General features: G+C 41.8%; 1 protein-coding gene across 1 annotated transcript; it reads right to left on the bottom strand.

Annotated features, from left to right (window-relative positions):
- Positions 1–3,577: 3,577 nt before the first annotated feature.
- LOC136626938 (avidin-like) lies at positions 3,578–12,535 on the bottom strand. The gene is made up of 4 exons (XM_066601895.1): positions 12,341–12,535; positions 9,540–9,747; positions 7,992–8,112; positions 3,578–3,731 (listed from the first exon to the last, which is right to left on the bottom strand). Exons 1-4 carry the CDS (start codon positions 12,401–12,403, stop codon positions 3,674–3,676), a joined length of 450 nt encoding a protein of 149 aa, XP_066457992.1. The 5' UTR covers positions 12,404–12,535; the 3' UTR covers positions 3,578–3,673.
- Positions 12,536–16,559: the final 4,024 nt, after the last annotated feature.

Consider the following 16,559-nt stretch of genomic DNA (forward strand, 5'->3'; position numbering starts at 1 on the left):
GATATCGCATCTGTGTATATCATCGCTGCATTTTCTTGCGGCGATGTCGCGATTTTGTGGTGCTACAAAGTTGCGCGACTTTGTAGCGCTCTTTTGCTGGGATTTTCGGAGGGAAAAAGGCTCAAAATATAAGCACTACCCCAAAAATAAGCCCTGGCTGCATTAAAAAAACAAAACAATACATTACCTAACAGGTGCTGTCTGCTCAGCCGTACTTCTCCTTGCAGGTCCCAGGCACACTTGCTTGTAGTTTTCCTCCAGCACTTCCTAGTATTTTTTTAAATGCAGCTAGGGCTTATTTTAGGGCTCAAACAGTATGATTTCCTACTGTAAAAGTTGCATCGCACGAAAACCACGTTTTTATGCAATGCAACACAAAGGAAGGCTCCATAGGGAAACATGGGTTACAAAACATTGCAAATTGTGGTTGTATAGAGCATGCCGCAGGTTTTTTTTCTCGCAATGTAGGAGCCTACAAAACATCGCTAATGTGAAGGAACCCATTGGAAAGCATGGGCTTCACATAGATGCGATTCGTAGCATTGTCACATTGTGAGAAAAATTGCGTGATTTTCTCACGTGTGTGAAAGAGGCCTTAGTGCTTCTGCCCACTAACGTATTTTTTAACGCTGCGATATCGCTGCGTTTTTTTAATGGAAATGTCAATGGGACTCTCTAATGTTAAAATCGCATCGCACAAAAATCGCAAATGTGTTCTTCTGCGATTTTTGTGCGATGCGATTTTAACATTAGAAAGTCCCATTGACATTTGCATTTTAAAAAACGCAGTGATATGACAGCAATAAAAAACGTTAGTGGGTAGAAGTAAATGCTGTAAAAATGAAACCACTTTTAGGAGTTTTTAAATGTTTTTCTATGTATTAAATGATACCATTAAAAGATACAACTTATGTCACAAAAAAAAGAACCTCATATCGTTATGTCAGCACAAAAAGGGCAAGGATGAAGCAAAAAAAAAAACCCCTTAAACTTTGTGTCCTCAAGGGGTTCATGTTTGCTCCTCACTGACATTACTTGGAATTTGCAAGCCAAAGAGCACTGTGGTTAACTCCCCATCTATATGTCAACCACCTTACTCATCCATGGAAACTCCCAGAGCAGAGGTAAACTAAATCCAGATACAAATTCCAGCACTGGGTGCAGTAGAATTAAAACCCAATTCTGCATGAGGTGTATGATGTACAAAGTGCAAACAACTCTGAATTTGTATTTGTGACTGTTTGCAAACAGATTAATTGTAGAGAAGGTAAATGATAAAAAGGAAAAGGTGCATCGTTACCATAATTAAGCAGTTTGTACTTATGGGAGGTGAATAGCTGAGTCTTTACTACAGATATTGTATGTGTGAGGGCTCCTTCACTCCTTCAAGAAAATCGTGGCAAAAAAGCGTCAGTGGTGATCTTTCTTGCAAAAACATTGCTGCCGCTTGCGGTTTTCTCATACGTTTTCCTTGCGATAGACAATAGGAGCTTCTAATGTTAGAAACGCATTGCATGAAAATCGCAAGTTCGTGCGTTGCGATGCGATAAAACAACGCCTCCATGTGGAAACATGGGAGATTTAAAAAATGCAGAAATCTTTACAAATCTGACAACATTGCATGAGTGAAAACATCGCAGATGTGAATGAAGCCATTGATAAACCTGGGTTTCATAATTCTGGGTTTCACTCGCTCTCACATTGTACAAAAGTTGCACAATTTTCTCACAAGTGTGAAGGCACCCTAAGAGGGTTCAGTAGGGCCTTGAGCAAGTGTTAGTGCTTTACCATTTTCAATGCATTGCAAACTGTAGTAGTAACATATCTACGCCAATTGTAGACTACTAGTAATAGGAAAATATTTTTTGTTTATTACATAACTGTTTCTTTACATGTTCGTACCTTCAGGTGCTGAGTTGTGTGGCATGGTGGTGCTCTTCTTCAAAAACTGAACAGAGACACAAAAGTATAACTGAAAGCCCCAACGCAAATGTGAATGTACCCTTAGCTGTACTTTTTAATTACATCATCTTGTACCTATCCTGCTGCTTTTCAGTACGGCACAGTTCACACCTGGGTTAGCAGATTCTGTTATTTTTTTCAAAAAAGTGAGTATCATGCAGTGCATTTTTTTTCCTGTAAATGACATAATCCGAGGGCAGTTATTATGTTTGACTTTCTTTTCCCATAACAGAGGAGGAAACCAGAAATGTGGATGCAACCTAACCTTGCTGTATGGTAGCCCGGAGGAGTATTCTCTTTCATTCACAGGGGCAGTAGTCTAATAATTATGTATTAAGCCCTTCACAGTTTAGACTAGATTCTAAAATAATATTTATTGATTTTCACTTAAAAACATATAACGCTATAGGGCACACCTAACACAAAAATACACAAAACAAACAAACATATGGGTAGCACACTTAATTTAGTTGGCAACCATGATTGATGATATAGGAGATGCCAACCGGACACACGTATCCTTCAATAAGCTGTTAGGATACGATCTTCAGTATGATACTGGATATAAGATGCTCCAGATAACCATTCCTCTTCGTGCATCGATATAGGGAATATCAGAACGACCTTGATCTTATAATCTGATACGGTCGGTGTTTGATTTATCCCTGTTAAGTGTATATTGGATCTTAAATTGTCGTATTGGTATACAGCATGGATACTCAATCCGAAATATATCCTGATGCAATAGGCTGAATAATGTGTCAGTTGCCTTTAATTATTGCAGTAGGTTTGAGAATAACCAAATAGTAATGATCGTACCAATCGTAGGATCATTAGTGCATAGTGCTATGTTGTGATTTGTAAATAAACAGGACCCCATTAATCATACATATGACGGAGTCACTATAGACATATGCATATTTTCACTTTATTAGACTTGGGACTTCAACGCGTTTCCCCGTGGATCCCACAGATCATCAGGAAGTGAATGTCTGTGAAATATCCAGGACACAGTATGCTGCCCAAGATAAAAGAGGCTCGTATATCCTATATCAGCCAGTGTGATCAGCCCTAAGCTGTAACTCGATGAGAGTATGTTGATCGACACATGAAGATACATATATTTCTTCGAGGGGAGGGCACTAAATAATGTAACACTTAGAAATTGTAAGCTCCTGTCATAAGCAAAACTAATTGTTACTCCTGCAGTTTAGCAAATAAGGGTGCAATGGCTAAAATCGTATCCCCGTCTGGTTCTCCTAGATAGTCAGCTATAGTAGGATAAGATGATAGTATAGAGCCTTCCTAAGCTGCTGTATCGTGCATAGATTCCTCATTTAATTAATAAGCCCTAAATTTCATACTGGCAGAAACTACAGATAGTATGCCCTCATAAATAACCACCCCTCCAATAAATGCCCTTCAAAAATAAGAAAGTGCCCATAGCCCTGATGGTGGACTTAGAGCATCCAGCATCCAGAGGAGTATTCTCTGGTCAGCTGCAGATGGGTCATTTTATTTTAGTGTTTTCTATATTACAAACTTCATATGAAGTTCTTACAGCATCCTTTTCCAGTTATATGAATTGCTTCTGCACAAATCACGCTAAATTACATTTTATTTCAAACATATGGTTTATTGGTATTTTATCACACAATACTATTTATTCAAATCATCTCTTCCATAAAGTTTTCAATTTACGGTAAATGTTTCAGACCTCCGGGACTGGGCTCATAGTTGTCAATTTCTCAAAAATGTTGTAACCAACTCTGAAAGAAAACAAAGTAGAGGCAATTTAGTTAGTAAAAAATGAAAATGGTCAAACTACAGTACTTTGAATGTATACTTAAGTCTAGGACACAGGTGTCAAACACAAGGCCAGCGGGCCGAATCCGGCCCGCCGACTCATTTTCTGTGGCCCGCCGGTTGTGCACAAAGTTCCCTGACCTCCGTACTGCTGTCAGTAGGCGATCTTCTCTCGGCTTGTTCTGTCTAGTGCAGACAGTAATAGAGGAGTGCCAATAGCACACCGACAACAGTCTAGGGCCTCATGTATTATAACTGATGCAGGCAATGAAAAACAAGTAGAAGTACTAATCAATATTTACTTTTTTATAGACATTCTGGAACTATGAAGGTGATTTCTGTATTGATCCTTGGAAAAAGCTTGATTCTGAGGATGGAAGCATACTACTGTATATTGGCGCCGTTTTGTGTCCGCAATACAGTTTGCGTATTGAACTGACTGTGGGTCTCCTGACCCGAGTTCTGAGCACATTCATTCCTGTGATGCTTGGAGTTCAGGTCAGCAGACCCACAGTCAGGCCAGGATACACTTCTGTTATGGACAAAAAAATGTCAGCCGAAATATGGTAGCGTGCTCTCGGCTTTAAAGGGATAATTTCATTTTATGTAAATCTATAGAAAATGCTATAAATGCCCCAAAAATGTGGATCCCACACCTGGGGACCCCAATATTTTGATTCCTAGCTGCTGCATTCTCCATACACTTCAAAGGGGAGAAATTACTGTGCTTGCCGGCAGCCTTCTTCATTGAGGTCTAAGGGAGTCAAGGAAAGAACTGAGTAAGCAGTGTTTGGCTCTTTCTGTAACTCCCATAGACATCAGTGGAGAGAATGTTGTACTTATACTTGGTCCTCTCCAGTGATGTATATGGAAAATGAGGTGACTGTTGCCAAATGTGATTTACTAGACCCTCTCCTGTTGGACCCTCTCCTATCAGGCATTTATGGCATATCTGGTATAAATGCCTAAGAAACAAATAGCACTCTTAAAGGAATCTATCATTTTAATCACCACTTTCACCCTTTCTAATCCAATTTCCCTGCCACGCGCACACCCCGCAGCTTTTACTTAATTTGAGTGGGAAAGCCCATTGTGGATTTCTTGGAATTACTCAACAAACATAAAATGAACTGTCATGATGATTTTATTAGCACGTTTTGGAAAAAGAACAATTTCCAAGCCAGTATTAGGCCTTGTCTGACATTAGGATTTTCCTGCATAGCTTGGAGGCTGTTCTGCATATGTATGCTACAGTATACAGGACAGTGCTATCCTAAGGATACATCATCAATAGCATTTCCCTGGAAAACCCCTTTAAAATATAGCCTGTGTGTCACAAGCACAAACTGCACAAAATTTATTGTGGTAGACCAACAAATAAAACATTTAGGCTCATTAATCCATCATATGTAAAATAGCTGACAAGTGTCTGGGCGTTTAGGATGAAAATACACTTGTCCCATGAAATGAAGTTATCCCTTATTGAAGGATAGGGCATTACTATCTTATCCACTGAGACCCCCACCAATCATGAGAATGGAAATCCTAAAGAAACCTGAATTAATGGAGTGGTGGTCATGCATCTGCACCACTTCTTCTTACTTTTCAGTGGTACTGCCAGAGAAGGCTGGGCGCTTGATCACCACCGATTAGATAGTTATCCCCCATCTTATCTTATAGGGTGTGTAAGACCAGGATGAGCAGACTTGAAATAAATTAAAATACAGACCCAATTCCCAAAAAATTGGAATGCTGTGCAAAACATAAAAAAAATAAAAAATAATGCAATGATTTAGAAATCTCATATGACCATATTGTATTCACAATAGAACATGAAAAAATGTCTGACTTTCACCTTCTGATACGTGTCCTATTTCAGTTTCAACCCTTTGCAATTCAATTTTGGATTCAGGGTGTCCTATGGGGCTTTCGCTTTCTGCCAATATATAATGGCGCCATCTGCCGGCTAGAGCCAGTACTGCAGTATGGGACATGCTGGAGAGGCCCCCGACAACAGAGCAGACAGTAATATACAGTAAGAATACCCTGCCGGATATCTTCCGACATCGGAGCTGTACAGCCTTCAATCAGAATGTCTTCAGACGTCAGACAGTGGATTGGAAAGGGTTAAGAAAATTAGCTTATTTAAAAATTGTTAACAGCAACACATCTCAAATAAAAATTGGGACATGGGCATGTCTACCATTGTGTAGCATACCCTCCTCTTTTTACTGGTCAGGACTGCAGGCGGCCAGTTCAGCACCTGGACTCTTCTTCTGTTAAACCATGTTGTTACGATGGATGCAGTATGCGGGTCAGCATTGTCTCGCTGAAATATTCAAGGCCTTCCCTGAAAGAGACATTGTCTCGATGGGAGCATATACAGTATGTTGTTCTAAAACCTCTATATACTGCTCAGCATTGATAGTGCCCTTTTTCAAGATGTGTAAGCTGCCCATGCCATAGGCACTAATGCAACCTCATACGATCAGAGATGTAGGCTTTTGAGCTGTACACTGATAACCTGTATGGCTCCTCTCCTCTTTAGTCCGTAAGACACAATGTCTGTGAAATTCTTTTTGGAAATCAATTTTTGATACATCTGATCACAGAGCAGTTTTCCATTTTATCTCTGTCCGTTTTAAATTAGCTTTGGCCCAGAGAAGGCGCTGCCATTTCTGGATTTTGATATATGGCTTCTTCTTTGCATGATACAGCTTTAACTTGCATTTGTGGATTGCAAGAACTGGATTGCAAGAATATGGAGAACTGTTCACAGACAGTGATTTATTGAAGTAGTCCTGAGCACATGCATTGATTTGCATCACAGAATCATGCCTGTTTTAAATGCAGTGACGCCTGAGGGCCCATAGATCTCAAGTACCAAATACTGACTATTGGCCTTGTCCCTTGTACATTTCTTCAGATTCTCTGAATCTTTTGATGATATTATGTACTGTAGATAATGAGATATTGAAAGTCTTCACAATTTTACTTTGAGGAACATTTTTTGAAATTGTTGCACAATTTTTAAATGCAGTTTTTCACAGATTGATGAACTTCTGACCATCTTTGCTTCTGAGAGACTCTGCCTCTCTAACATGCACTTTTCATATACAGTCATATGACCCTTTAGCAGTTTTTCATTAGTAAAACTAATCCAGTCTCTCGTTAACCGTGTCCCAACTTTTTTGAGATGTGTTGCTGTCATCGATTTCAAAATGAGTTAATTCAAAAAAAAAATGAAATAAAAAAATGTCTCCCTTTCACCTTCTGATATGTGTTCTATGTTCTATTGTGAATAAAATATGGTTATATCAGGTTTCCAAATCATTGCATTCTTTTTCTCTTTACATTTATTTACATTTTACACAGTGTCCCAAACTTTTTGGAATTGGAGTTGTAGAACTTCTGCTGATTCTTTCCCCATAAAACTATAAAAGAATTCAACATTAATCGTGTTGCTCTCCATTGGACTCCATATTACGGAGTTTTCCACCTCAATAAGCATTGCTTATACAAAAGACCATCCCGATACAGTAGCACATGGATGCCGGGCAGCTCCGTATTAGGAAGTCATATGGTGTCTGTTCACACAGCAGAGCGACATGCTTAAGGGCCATTTACATGGGCTGATAATAGCTCAAAATTCATTAGAACAAAAAAATGAGCAATAATTGTGCAGTGCACATGCAAAAAATTGCTTACTATTCGTTGTTGCTGACTTTCAGTTAGCATAAAAAATATTGCTGGATCGCGGGCTTCTCATTGCGTGTAAACACTCCACACTTCACATAGAATGTGAAGTGCTGAGGAGATGCCTGCCATCCAGCGGTGTTCTTTGCAGTTCTAAACGACATTAGCGGTGAAATCAGCGCTCATGCCGTTGCTTACATGGCTGTAAATGGGACATTACTGTGAGGATAGTAATAGACTGATTGGAAAACTTGTGCAAGATTATCGCTTGTGTGACTGTAGCCTAAGACACTCTGTTTCCGATAGCGTACAATCAGAGCTCAGCTTTCATTTCTCAAGCTGCTCTGGTGAAATGAAAGCTGAGCTGTGATTGGTTGCTGTGGGAAACAAGGACAATCTTACAGTTAGACAGTTTTGATAAATAAGGCCACAGTATTTAGCGATACAGCGATTGGTGTAGACAAGTATAGATTATAGGAAGGTAGAGACCATAAAGTTAAACATTATGTGAGTTTATATTAGTTTACCTTGTTTTCGCCCAGTCATCCTTAATTTCCTCACTCTCTGATCTCAGCAACCACATGGTTTTCAGAAAAAGTTTTCCTGATTCATCTCTGTAACACTGACCCGTGAACACCGTGATAGAATCTGCAGCAAGAACAGTGACAGTCATTTTAATAAAGCAAATCCATCAAGTAGCACAACAAGAGGATCATTTATCAGTCTACAAATATGTGCCCCCACCTCCAGGAGTTTAAAGGGGTTGTCCCGCGGCAGCAAGTGGGTCTATACACTTCTGTATGGCCATAATAATGCACTTTGTAATGTACATTGTGCATTAATTATGAGCCATACAGAAGTTATAAAAAGTTTTATACTTACCTGCTCCGTTGCTAGCGTCCTCATTCCCATGGAGCCGACTAATTTTCGCCCTCCGATGGCCAAATTAGCCGCGCTTGCGCAGTCCAGGTCTTCTCCTGTTCTCTATGGAGCTCCGTGTAGCTCCGCCCCATCACGTGCCGATTCCAGCCAATCAGGAGGCTGGAATCGGCAATGGACCGCACAGAAGAGCTGCGGTCCACGGAGGAAGAGGATCCCGGCGGCCATCTTCACCGGTAAGTATAGAAGTCACCGGAGCACGGGGATTAAGGTAAGCGCTCCGGTAAGCTTTCTTTAGGTCCCTGCATCGGGGTTGTCTCGCGCCGAACGGGGGAGGGGGTTGAAGAAAAAAAAACCCGTTTCGGCGCGGGACAACCCCTTTAAGGAATATTTCAATTGCTCGCCATTGCGGGGTATGTCATACTGTTGTGGCGAACACAGACTTCAGCAGGATAGTGGGGGCTCTCTGCTAGAGGCTGTTTGGGTAAATTGAAACTTCAGCTACATGAGCTCCATGACTATTTTAAAAAGTTTCATTTTCAGTTTTCGTCTGGTTTTCCAAACAGGGGAATAAAACTACTACTCACCTTTAAAAGTCCTGTAACTACAGCAACACCAGTCTGCTCCAGTCCGGAAAGCTCCTGCAGCCGTCATGTGCCGTACATCATTTGCATGACTTGCGCACCCAATTACTGCCCTCGGTGGTCATGCGCCATTCATGCAAGTGTGACTTGTGAAGCCAGTGACTGCAGGCAGGGGTTATATGAATGAAGAACGACGCATGACCACTGCAGGAGCTTCTGGGACCACAATGGACCGGTAGTGCTGGAGCCACAGGACTTTTAAAAGGCAAGTAGCATGTTTTTTTTTACACAGTTATCTGTCCCTGTATGATGTAAAAAAATGTTGGAAAATGCCTTTAATGTCTACCTTTGACCACCAGTTTATTTAAATCCAAAAATTCTGTACAGATTAATTTTATCCTATAAATGCCTTCTGTCGTGAGGATTGTGATTAACAAAGATGGGTTTTCTTTTAGATAGTTTGAATAAATGAGTCCCACCATGTGTATCATAGTCTACGTTAATGGAATATTCCATGTAGCGATAGGTAGGTGATCACACATGCATTGACTACATCGCTCCATACATTGCTTACAAAACCTAATTTAGAGACCATTAAAAAAAATACTTTACTTGAAAATGCCCACTGGACGGTAAAGCCGAATGTTGGGTGACCATTTAATTGCTGATATCCAACTAGAGGTGATTCCACAATGGTCTTATTTGTAGTGGATACTGATGTTAGATAAGATCCTGAAAGCATTCCATCTGAGAGGACTGATATGGTCATGTTAGAGCCAAGGTTGTTCTTCCACTGACCTGCCAGGTTGCACTGCGCAAGCTACACAATGGAGAAAGAAAGAGTGATAAAATTGTCATATAACTGATGAAGTCTGGACACAAAGACAAAATGTGAGTAATATAAAAAAAATCCACATCTGACTACGGGCCCATTTAGACGGGACGAACTGTCGGGCAAGCGAGTATTGCTGGCATCGCTCAGAGCGCAGCTAGGATGGAGGCGAAGCAGCTGGGGAGTGTTGTCTCCGTGCCTGCCTCCATTCACTGTAAGCAGCAGTCGTTCAGAATGTAATAGCTGCTTGTTACCATGCGGCAGTTGCTGGTCCTCCCGGGGCAGCGGTGTGCGGGGTCCTGCAGTCGAGGCGCATCCCCCCGGCTTGATGTCCGGCTCCCTTTTATTATTTTCTGTTGGGAGTTGGCTGTCTCCCTCTCTCTGTCCCTGGGCGGAGGCTTTTGTTTAAAGGTCGGGCAGAGATTTGCAATCATTGCCAGTTATTGGTTTCTCTCAGTGTGCTAGCTAGTCTGCCTCTGTTGGTCTCCTGTTTCTGTCATCTTGTCTGCTATACTTTGCTATTGTCCGTCAGGTTTTTCCATCTGCCTTAGTTCTGCTTAGTATTGTTCATGTTGGTTATTTACATCTGCCTTTTCTGTCGGTATTCTACCCTTTCCATCCAGGTACACCAGTGTCCCTTTTCGGTCCCTAGTGAGAGTAGAGATTGCCGCCCAGTTGCCCGCCTGGGGTTAGCCAGGAATGGAGGCAAGCAGGCAGGGACAGTGGTTGTGGGTGAGATCTAGGGCACCCGGGCTGGCGTATCACGGGTAGTACACCATAACACTATTTACACTGAACGGCTCGTCGTTAAGGTTTCTGCATGCACAAACTGAATGACTGAACAACTCTCGCTCAGTCATTCAGTCTCCGCATGCATTTACATGGGACGACTATCATCAAATTCCCGCGGGAGTGTGGAGATTTAAACAACTCTGAACGATAATCGTCCTGTATAAATGGGCCTTTAGGGTTAAGCCACAAATGTGTTTATTATAAGCAATCGGTGGACATCTAGTGTATCTTGATCATGACAGGCATCTGTTACTCATTCTTGATGGGGACTTAGCCGTACAAGTGCAGACATTTTTTTTGATTTGTTTATCTAATCTAATCTATTGTAACAAAGAACCTTTGTTTGTCCGGCTGAATTGTGCCCTAACCAACACATTTATGGGGCCCAAACATTATACACAACTTCTAAAGCTGAGAAGTAATATTTTCAAACGTCTTACAACAGTACTCAGCGATCACATGCACAGATGTAGCAAAGGTTAACTTGACGCTCATAACTTTCTTAAATTCATAAAAGTTATTCAATGCATTAAATATACCCGAAATTGGTGCCTATAAAAACTAGAACTCAACCCATGCAAGGCTTCATACAAGGTGAAAAATAAAAAAAGTTGTGACCATGGGAACACAAAAGAGGAAATGAGGGGAAATTTACAGTCCCTTAAAGCTAAAATTATTTATGTCACTCAGGAGTTAAAAATGGACTTAAGGTGACTGAGTTATGCGCCAAATATACTTACATGAGACACATTCAAAAGCTAAAATGAAAAAAGTACCATTTTCTGGAGGGTTTTTGCAATTTTAATGTCACTGATAGGGGTTAATTGTGTGAAGAAAAACTAGACAATTTTCTATAATACTTGTTCATTGTTTTAAAGATCTCTGCTTGCAGTCATTCAGTAGAACTTCATTATTAATTTCTAGTGGATAAAAATCTATCCTGGCCATGTCCACATCTCATTAGGGGCCCCCATACATATTAGACAAAAGGCGCCCACACGGACTTTGATGGGACTGGCTGCCTGTTGGATGTATATGATGGCCTTCCAACAGAAGAAGAATCAGGAACTTTGAATGTTGTTCCCCTGGAGATAAGCTGTGTTGTCTGGCCAATCTTTCTCCCCTGTCCCCATGGAAAGCAGACGGATCCTTTACCGAACCCAGCTTTCATGTGTATGATGGAGTTGGGGGAAATAGCTGTTGGCCAAACAAGGGTCTGGCTTACATCTATTGAAGGTGCATGAGAACATTTACAATGCTGGTATCACACCTGTATCTTGTAATGAGACAAGTCTTTTTCCCAATGGAAGTAAATAATGGATGGTCTTTTAGATGGCTGCAAGCAGAGACCCAGAAAATTATAAAAGCGTAATACAGAATGAATATTAGAAAGAACATTTGTTTCCTGAGCTGCTGACACTGAGGAATCCTCTGTTGCCACAGCTTGTGTATAGTGGAGTAAAGTCCCTAAAAAGTTGTGAGCCCGACTCTAAATTGAGTGCAACTATAAAATCAAAGAAAGCAATTTGTTCAACAGTAACATCAGTGTTCTCATCTTCTTCCCCTGCTAACAAGCAACTCTTGTACAGGCACATGGTCTGATTTTCCAAGCAGAGCTGCTTTAGAGAGTAGTGGTGCCAGCTTAAATGTAGAAATCATAAATATGCATTTTATCGCCACCCCTCCTATAAATACGACTATTTAAAAAGAAGGGAAAAAAAATCACTTTATGTAGGCATACGTTGTTATTGCATCTAACCAGACAAGATGTATGCATGATCGTTCTTACCTGTGCAGCAGCACAAGTCATCCAGCAGGACAGAAGCACGACCAGCACTGAAGTTGGTTTCATTCTTGTAGTTCTGTTCCAGCAACCAGGAGGATATTTACCTGTGATGATATCTGAACCTGTATTGCTGCTGTATTTATAGAGCTTAGTGACATAACCAGGAGGTCCTCTCCAACTTCCCCAAGTGTACTAAGCAACCTGAGGTCACATTTCTGAGAATCAATGAGGAAATTCTTTGATGATTCACTTTGCTGACACACACACACACACAAATAATCGTTTCAGACCATCAAAATACCAGAATCTACAGTGGTTCTTGGAATGCGGCTCAACAAAAGCAATTTTTTTTGGAAAGGAACCAAGCATACGCACCATAAACTAAGTTATGCTGGTTATAATCTAGGTAACAAGGAGTCTGGAGAGCCTCTTGTTACACTCACCCGGCCTCCCATTCCTCCAGTGTTCCCCAGCAAAGTCAGTGCGCACACAGCAAGCTTGACTCTCTTCAGAAGGGAGTGCGTATGCACTTTCATAGAGCTGAATGGGAATGCACACGCGTTCCATTCTGAAATGAGGCAAGATTGCGGTGTATGCACTAACTTCGCTGGAGGACCAGGGGAGTATGAAGAAAAAAAAAAAAGCATGCATATGCAACGTCCCATAGGGAGACCTCGGACACCTGACATATGTGGGGAGCTGGGAGGGTAGAGTGCTGACTTGCCACAGTGGCACTTACCATGCTCCTTCCCAGAGGGACACACGCAGCCAATGCCAGAGTAGAACTGCAGTCCACCTCAGTCACCCCAAGGAGAGGGAATGCCCACCAAACTGGAGAACAGGGGGTAATTGTCATTCACACCGTGCACGCAGTTTCATGCATATGGGGGCATTGTGAAAATTTGCATTTCTAAATTAGCATAATTAAATTAGACATATTTAAACTAGACATATATGCATTGCAAGAAATAAATGACTTTAAATGAATTACTTAGAGAGCATGAGCACATGAGAGATAACAATGAACACTCCTTTACTTCCTCCTGTACATACTTGAACATTATAATGTTGCATAACTTTTAACTTTCAACATGAAAAACAAATACTTGTATTATGCAAAGGGAGATAATGCTTTACATTCCTTTTTCTTTAAGGAGCTTAACTGGGGATCAGGAAGAATGTCTTTTGCATAAAGAGTCTCTTTGTATTAAGTCCATTTTAGAACTGAAAATGGCTCTTACGCCGCTGGATTACCTGTGTCACCAGGATCTCTTAGTCTTCCTCCTCTGAAGACTAGCCTGTAGGAGTCGCTGAGCTACCCCAAGAACAGATGCCCAGGGAGGCTACAGAAAAGGGGCTGTCAGGGTTCTTAGAATGCCAGATTGCAGTCCTAGGCGGTGTAGCAGCAGGGCGAGGTTCCTTCGTGGCTGCCGGGCTTGTGAAGGAGGGGCATAGCTGCCTCCAGAGTGGTAGGTGTTCCTACGCACTAAAGTGCACTTGTACCCCGGGATCCTCAAAGTCCCGTACATAGGGACGTAACCCTGGGGGCATCAAAGTGCGTGCCATTTTATTAGCTGTGTACACTACAATCCAGCGGAGCGGCGGTTCCTCTCTCCCACATGTCAAGAATCGCAGCACCTGTCTTGGCTGCATAATATCAACAGATGAGACTGCAGGGAGCATTGCGAATCCCCTTACCTGGTCAGCAGTTTTCCAAGATCTGTCTGGCGGGAGAGGTCACAAGTGGAGCCACCATTTTTTTCTGGTTGTGCCAGGATGACTTTCTCCTCTTCCTCCTGGAGCTCCCTCTCGTCACCCCAGTAGAATTGGGGCCTGGCTGGCGGATAACCAGCAGCTACTCCTCTGATCATGGGACCGTTGAGATCAGCCAGGGAAGACATTCTGCTTTTGTACAGTTCTTTAGTGACCTGGCCTAAGGAGTCTGCAGTGGCAGATAACTCCTCTTGTTTTGAGTTGCTGAAAGTCACTTTAGTGGGGGGATCCTCCCCTGTACTTTGCATCTGGCTAGGGTGTAGTCTTTTGGTGCCAAGGCTTTGGCGGGAGTGAGCTAGAGAGTAGCATTATAGATTGGGGCGCCATCTTGGGTAGTCCCAACAGAAATGTGAAGGATAAACATACACAGTCCATCCTAATTATGTGGCACATAGGTATTGATCCTGTTCGTGACACCAGAAATGCGTACCTGCAGCGTCCCATATGGAAACCGGGACACCTGACATACGTGGGGAGCTGGGAGGGTAGAGTGCTGACTTGCAACAGTGGCACTTACCATGCTCCTTCCCAGAGGGACACATGCAGCCAAGGCCAGAGTAACACTGCAGTCTACCTTGGACAACCCTAGGATAGGGAATGTCTACCAAAGTGGAGAACAGGGGGTAATTGTCACTCGTTACGCCACCGTTACAACACTCACACAGGTATGACCCTCAGCAGATAAGTAATTCAGCCACAGACAATTCTTAAGTACCACGGGCCTCTGGGAACAGTCAGAGCCCGGTATAAACTTTAATTGAATCAGGACTAAACAATACAAGGCAGTTCAATCGTAGACTTCACAGTGTAGGCAAAGAAATAGACTTCAGAACTTAGTACCTTCACACGGCTCTTACAGGCTCAAAGACTCACATGTATGAACATTGATTATTATCTTGTACTACCTCCACCCAGCATTGGAGACGCGTGGGTGTGACAAATAAAGGGTGTACCTCTGCTCTGCACAGGGATCCAGACTTCAGACCACTGCGTAGGAAAAATCAGAACAGATAGATAGTACCTCTGCACTGGCCTTGAAGAAACACACACTAGAACTCACAGATGCTCTCTCTCTTTTTTGGGACTCACTCTCCTCACATCCAGATTGGGAAATCTCTCCTTTTCCTCCATCTTCAACACACAAGAGCTGAAGGTGCCCCTATGTGTCTCTGTGTTTTCTCTAGCAGCATTAGAAGATGGAACCTACAACACCCTTCCCGCTCTCAATCACTCACATTTTATCACCTCTCTCATACATGACATACTTGATACATTTACATGCAGGCTTTGAATTCTATCAGAAATTAACCTCTCAAGCGTTGTAGCTGTGCAACACACACACTGCAAATGACAAGACAGCTTTGTACAGTGCATCAACACAAGACATACATGTATGACATTTATGGAGGAGACTAGGATGAAGTACTGGGTCACTACATATAAGCTTGGTATTGCCAGATTTGGGCTGACAGAGAATAATGTTATCACGTTTATTCTGCATGCTGAATGCAAATCCAAAAAATGATGGCGGATCTCTTTTCCTCAAGCCCCTCTCCACACCCAAAATTAATAAAAGTTATACAATACATTATATGTAGGAATGTGATGGAGGGGAAAAAAAAGGAAAATTGGTTGGTCATTAGGACCTAAAATGGGCCTGTCTTTAAGGAGGTTCAAACACTTGACAGGTAAAGTGAACAGCATTATTTCATTATAATGCTACTAATCAAGGGGTGGCATATATTATGCAGTAGGTGAGCAATCAGTTTTTGAAGCTGATGTGTTGGAAGCAGTAAAACGGCAAGTATAAAGCAAGAAGCAACTTTGACAAGTGCCAAACTGTAGTGGATAAATGACTGGATCAGAACATCTCCAATATGGTAGGTCTTGTGGGATGTTATAACATTGTAGGTACTCACTACTACTTAAGTGGTCAAAGAAAGGGCGAGCAATGAATTGGTGGCAGGGTCATAGTTACCCAAAGTTTATGGGAACAAAGACTAGTCCATCTTGCCCAATCCTACAGAAGAGCTACTGTAGCACAAATTACTAAGCAAGTTAATTCAAGATGTTTCAGAGGTCTTTTGAGGTACATACAGTAGATAAAACTGACAACCCATTTCTTTTTTAAACCCAGTTCTCCAATGAAAAAGGTTTTTCTCTTTCACATCATAGAATGTGTTTTAGCTGTTTTCAAAAGTGAATGGGTTCTCAGTTGTAATACACCATGATTAAGGACACACATCGCATCTGAATCTCATTGGTGATTCTCTCTGGGATTCAATATTTTCTTTTTAAAATTCCTCAATCCAGCTACAAATTTTATCGTCCGTGTAGATATTCCAGTGGAGTCTCGGGTACTCCCTGAAATCCTCTGATTCCCACAAAAGGAGGGGAAACGCCACAACTGTGACAGCTTACGAAAGGAGATTAGCTGAATCCTCAGCAC

This window comes from Eleutherodactylus coqui, chromosome 5, assembly GCF_035609145.1.
Source record: "Eleutherodactylus coqui strain aEleCoq1 chromosome 5, aEleCoq1.hap1, whole genome shotgun sequence".
Taxonomy (NCBI): Eukaryota; Metazoa; Chordata; class Amphibia; order Anura; family Eleutherodactylidae; genus Eleutherodactylus; species Eleutherodactylus coqui.

Coding starts and splice junctions, on each gene's coding strand:
- LOC136626938 (XM_066601895.1), bottom strand. CDS start 12,403: ATGAAACCAACTTCAGTGCTGGTCGTGCTTCTGTCCTGCTGGATGACT. Junction 9,748..12,340: donor TGACTTGTGCTGCTGCACAG/GTAAGAACGATC, acceptor TCCATTGTGTAG/CTTGCGCAGTGCAACCTGGC. Junction 3,732..7,991: donor GATGACTGGGCGAAAACAAG/GTAAACTAATAT, acceptor GTTTTCTTTCAG/AGTTGGTTACAACATTTTTG.